Raw genomic sequence first — 5,508 nt, 5'->3', positions numbered from 1 at the left:
CGGAATAATGATCCTAATTGACAGCGAACAAATATTTATCAAGGTCCAAAAGTCTCAAGTATGGAAGTTGATCTCCTGCCACATGCCAAAAAATCAAACTGGAAGTTAACTTATTAGTATAGGCTACGTCTGCCTCCGGACTCTACACCTTTGTTTCACCTGTGCAGGCTCAGTCGTGGCGTAAGAAGCATGGACTACAATTAATGTTCATACCGACTCATCGACTTAAGTACACACCACCATCTGATTGGGTACGGAGTACCACTTTCTCACGCAAACCAGAATTTTAAATCAGACCAAGTCCAGCCATCCATAGGTTTACATAATTATCATCCATGGAATCCTTCAAATACAGCACCCACCTCAAATTTCCACTAGGTCTCATCGCTTCGTTTTCTCCTGTCTCACGAGGATTTGGAGGTTGAGGCCCCGTAAGTCATTCTGGCATTCGGACGTAGGATTGTTATTTTGAAACCATAGCTCGACTATTCAAGTTTCGGGATTACTCGAAGCATCCCGGGCAATCTGTTGATATTATATATTCATTGTATATACGTCAATGGAGATACAAGAAGTAGAAGAAGACAGCATGGTTGCCACTGCACATAATATGGACAAATGTTTGGGCTGCTCCGAGGACGCGACGAGAGGCACACTCACCATCCTCACCTCTGACCACAGACTTTCGCCCACGGGCCATCAAAATTCTAGCAACCCCAAAGAGAAATCGGCCGATTTGGAGGCGAATTTGGCTTCTGCCGGTCGACTAATCTCATTCTGGGACTCCAACTCGTTAAACTCCATGCTGTTCCAGAGGAGCCCAAAAGAAGCCAACGAGTATCTCGACGCTGTGGACGGTCTACGCGCTCTCATGGAACGTCTCGTCGTCGCGCACAGCAGCTCTGCCATGCTGGTGCGCGCGCAGCGCCTCACGGAAATGTCGATGGCCCGCCTTGAGAAGGAGTTTCATGGAATTCTGTTGGCTAACGTCGAGCCAAGAATAGAGCCTGAGGACGCCAGGTCGAGCCACGCTTCTTCGGACGAGGGGTTGACAGACGAAAACGACTGCTGCAGCGGCCGCAGTCAGAGTCGGAACTCGAACGCCGACGGGATTTGCGAAATCGACATGATGTCAGTTCAAGCCGTGCTGGACCTCCGCAGCATAGCGAAACGTATGATTGCCGGAGGGTATGGATGTGAGTGCGTACGAATCTACGGGCAAACCAGAAAATCTGTAATCGAAGGGTGTCTCAACAGAATCGGCGTCGAGTGGCTGAGTACGAGCGACGTGCAGAAGATGGAGTGGGGAATTCTCGACATCAAGATCAAGAACTGGATACGCGTCGTGAACATTGCGGTGCGGATTCTGTTCGCCAGCGAGAAACGTCTCTGTGACGAAATATTTGCTGGGCTTAACAACGTTAGCGACTTCTGTTTCGCCGAGGTCGTCAAGGGGCCGACGACAAAGCTTCTAGCGTTTGGGGAATCCGCGGCCATGAGCAAAAGGTCCAGCGAAAGGCTTTTCACGGTGCTCGACATGTATGAGACTCTTTGGGACCTAATGCCCGACATCGACACCGTTTATTGCCAGGAATCGTGTGCGAGCGTGAGGACGCAAGCGTCTACGATCCTCGTTCGGCTCGGGGAATCGGCATGGGGGATTTTGACAGACTTCGAGAATGCAATCCAGGCAAGGAATTCAAAGACCCCGGCACCCGGAGGCACCATTCATCCGCTTACCGGGTATGTTACGAATTATCTGAGTTTTTTGTCTGATTACAAGGAGACACTCCTGAACATAATGGCCAGTGCACCCATTGGTATCTCCAAGGACATGCCTGATGACCTGGTAGACCTGTCTGGGGACCTGGGCGGGCATGATGATGAATTGGGTAGCGTTGCCTCTGCTCTCTCTGTGAGACTCAGATGGATTATCATTAGTTTGCAATGTAAGTTAGATGTGAAATCTAACCTCTACCACGATGTTCCCCTGTCATACCTGTTTCTCATGAACAATCTTCATTACATTGTCAAGAAGGTCAAGGGTTCGAAGCTTTTGGGCCTGTTAGGGTATGGCTGGTTGAGGAAGAATCAGTGCAAGGTGAGGGAATACGCGGAATATTACGAGAGAGCGGCATGGACAAAAGCCCTCAATTGTTTGACGGAGGATGGGATTCACGCCAGTGGGGATTGTTCCAGTGGAGTATCACGGCAGGCCTTGGAGGATAGATTGAAGTGTTTCAATTTTGTAGTTGAGGAGGAACTCAGGAAACATTCTGGTTGGACGGTCCCGGATTTGCAGTTACAGCAGGAACTGAACATTTCAATCGCAGAGAAGATGATACCGGCTTATCGGTCCTTCTTGGGCAGATTCAGAAAGTATTTCGAAAGTGGAAGGCACTCTCAGATGCATATGAAGTACACTCCTGAAGACCTGGAAACGCATCTCTTGGATCTCTTTCCCAGCAATCCATCATCCATAAGCACTTCCTTGTCCAGATCAGGGAAAGAAGAGTATTAATTAATGTGTATCGAAAGATCATTATAGGAGGATAACTTTTGAATTACAGATGTCGTATTCGAGTCAGAGAAAACCTCGGTCTAAATGGAAGCATTCTTTTCAAGCTTGTGAAAGATCGATGATTGTGATTAATTGTCATGTGACATTGTACAAAATGGATCTTCTTCACGTCAATCTTCCGTGTGCCTATATTCCCAAGAAAACTATGTGCAGGAGTTATCTTGGGTGTATTTTCTTGAATTACATATTTCTCTCTTTCTTTCTTATCTATTCATGTTTTGATTGGAAGTTTTATAACCAATGTTCACACTCAACTATTTGAAAGAGTTTAATATATTCCCAGTTGTTTGTGTTCTATAATGTGATTGCTTAGCGTCTTGTCTGCACTCTAGATAATTTGGCTAGAGGATAGAGGTCGTGCTTTGTTTAAATTGCAGAGAAACACATGAAACATATCTTAGCCTCATATGTCATTAGGTTGGTTGGATAATCAAGTAATTTATTTTTTTGCGCAATTCTAAATCCATTTTTGACATGAGCTCATTTTGCTTATCAAGATTTTTATGCTCAATTTTGAGTCTCATGGGGAAATTATTGCCGTTTAAAGTCTGTTAAGATTTTCTTGGGTCTCACGAGTTATCTTGCGTGTATTTTCTTGAATTACATATATTTTCCCTTTTTTTCCCTATCTATTCTGGTATTAGATATTTGAAAGAGTTTAACATGTTCCTAGTTAGTATTCTATAAGGTGATTAGTTAGTGTTCTATAATGTGATTGCTTATCTTTTTGTTTGTATTCTAGATAATTTGGTTTTGTATTCTAGATAATTTGGTTAGAGAATAGAGGTTGTAGTAGTTGAAAATAATTAATATTATATTGTATTAATGGAGAAATAGTTACATGGTTGTAAGGTAACTCGTTAGGATTAGTTCCTAGGGTGTAGGAATTTGTTCTCACCTCCTTATTCATTTGAAATGTATTTATTATCTCATCTTTGATTAATTGAACATGAGAGTGTATGCTCAAGTTTATGCAGGTGCAGCTTGCTCACCTGCGAGTTGCTAGTTAATTCAATTCATGTTTTTCTTTCCAGTTTTTTAACATGGTATGAGAGCTCAGATCTGGTGAGCCTGATTTACCTGCAAAGCCTTATTGGCTACATTAGAGCCCTAGTGGAAACATAGGAGCCTCAATGCTCACATTTTCGTAGTCTAGGTGGTCGGGAGTGACGTACCTTACTCAGCATATCTCTAGCTGAGCACAAAGTAGTCATCGCGGCTTTCGGCTTGACAAAAGCGATGATCATCACGGATCTTAGGGTCAAACCTGCGGTGATCGACTTCTCCTTAGAGAGATTTTAAATCTTCATTGTTTTTCAGTCTAAAAGAGTGATGGCATGTTTTTTATGGTTCTGAGCTTTAGATCAGACAGTTTGGTGGTGGATCTGAGTTGTAGACACAAAGATCGTGGTAGATTCGTGGCAGATCGACCAGATTGGAGGCAGATCGGGCAGTTTGGTGGCAGATCTGTGATCAATTCAAAGGTTTTGGTATGTTTTGAGATTTTTTTTTTTTGTAGCTTGTAATTGTTCACTTGTTAAGAATTGACTGTAGATCGAGGGATTGAGATTCCGATCAGTTAAAAATGAACAATTTTACAGAAGCTTATCTCAATGAGTCTAATAAACTCGATGGGACCAATTATACCAATTGGAAATTTAAGCTATAAACATTTCTTGAGGGATTGAGCGCTTGGTCGATCGTCAATGGTGATGAGCAGAAGCTGACCATGGCAGCAGGCGGCACGACAACACTAATGCAAGATTGGGATAAAAGGGAGAATAAGGCGAAAGTCTTATTGAAGATGTCTATTAAAGACAATATTATCCCGCATATTAGAGACTGTAAATCGTCCAGTGACATATGGACTACACTCAAGAACCTCTACCAGACATGGAACACCAATTGCATTTTGTCGCTCAAAGGCAAGTTGTTTCCCATGAGGATGGAGGAGAATGAATGCATTGCCAGATTCATTGCACAGGTCAAGGAATAGAAGGATAGATTGGGAGACATCGGGGAGAAGGTGTCTGATTTTGATCTTGTCACAATTACATTGATTGTGATGACAGATGAATACCAGATGTTCATCACAGGCTTGTCTGCAAGGAAGGAAACCCATGCATTTGAAGAGCTAACAGGAATCCTGATACGGGAAGAAGAGCAGCAACAAAATTTGAGACCACAGAGTGTTGATCTTGCTCTGATCGCAAAGAAGAAGCCATACAAAGGGAAACAACCACAGGGACAGAAAGGTGGTGGAAGTTTTTAGAAGAGACCATTTAGAGGTTTGTCTCCAAATAAATCTGACATTAAATGTTTTCACTATGGGAAAACTAGTCACTTTGCTAAGTTTTGTTTTAAGAGACAAACAGATGAGGCTATAAATAAACAGAGAAAACACACAGGGTATTTTTCCGATGAAGGTCACAGTCATGATCTTCGATTATTTGTCGCTGATTATGCTCTTTCAGCTATTGAGGAGGATGAGTCCGAAATATGGTTCGTAGATTCAGGCGCATCTTCACATATGTTACAAGTAATAGACATTGGTTCGAAAATTTTGCAGAAACTGCTAGTTTAGCTAACATATATCTAGGTGACGATAGAGGTTATCAAATTAAGGGGTATGGTGATATTTGAGGGCTTATTTTTGACACTTTAAATTTTTTTATGTATCAAGTGCAAACAATTTTTTTTTTGTTAGTGATTTTTATCTTGATTTTGAAAAGTGTTGATGAGCATCAACCCTTTTTGTTTAGAGGGCTTAGTTTTTACACTTTAAATTTTCTAATGAATTAAGTGTGGATAATTTTTATAAATGTTGTTGATTTTCGTGTTAATAATAAAACATAAAAATAAAAATAAAAAAAGACAAAAAAAAACAAATAAAAAAAAATTATTAAAAAACACAAAAAAAACAAAAA

The 5,508-nt window shown here is 41.7% G+C and overlaps 1 protein-coding gene across 1 annotated transcript; it reads left to right on the top strand.

Annotated features, from left to right (window-relative positions):
* The first annotated feature begins 316 nt into the window (after positions 1-316).
* LOC149189395 (exocyst complex component EXO70A1-like) lies at positions 317-2,731 on the top strand. Its single transcript, XM_089413200.1, has one exon. The coding sequence runs from the start codon at positions 560-562 to the stop codon at positions 2,519-2,521; it is 1,962 nt and encodes a 653-aa protein (XP_089269326.1). The 5' UTR covers positions 317-559; the 3' UTR covers positions 2,522-2,731.
* The last annotated feature ends 2,777 nt before the right edge of the window (positions 2,732-5,508 follow it).

This window comes from Pinus tabuliformis, chromosome 3_1, assembly GCF_031772625.1.
Source record: "Pinus tabuliformis cultivar Carrire ecotype Pingquan chromosome 3_1, CPIR1, whole genome shotgun sequence".
NCBI lineage: Eukaryota > Viridiplantae > Streptophyta > Pinopsida > Pinales > Pinaceae > Pinus > Pinus tabuliformis.
This window is presented reverse-complemented; position numbering and strand designations above follow the sequence as displayed.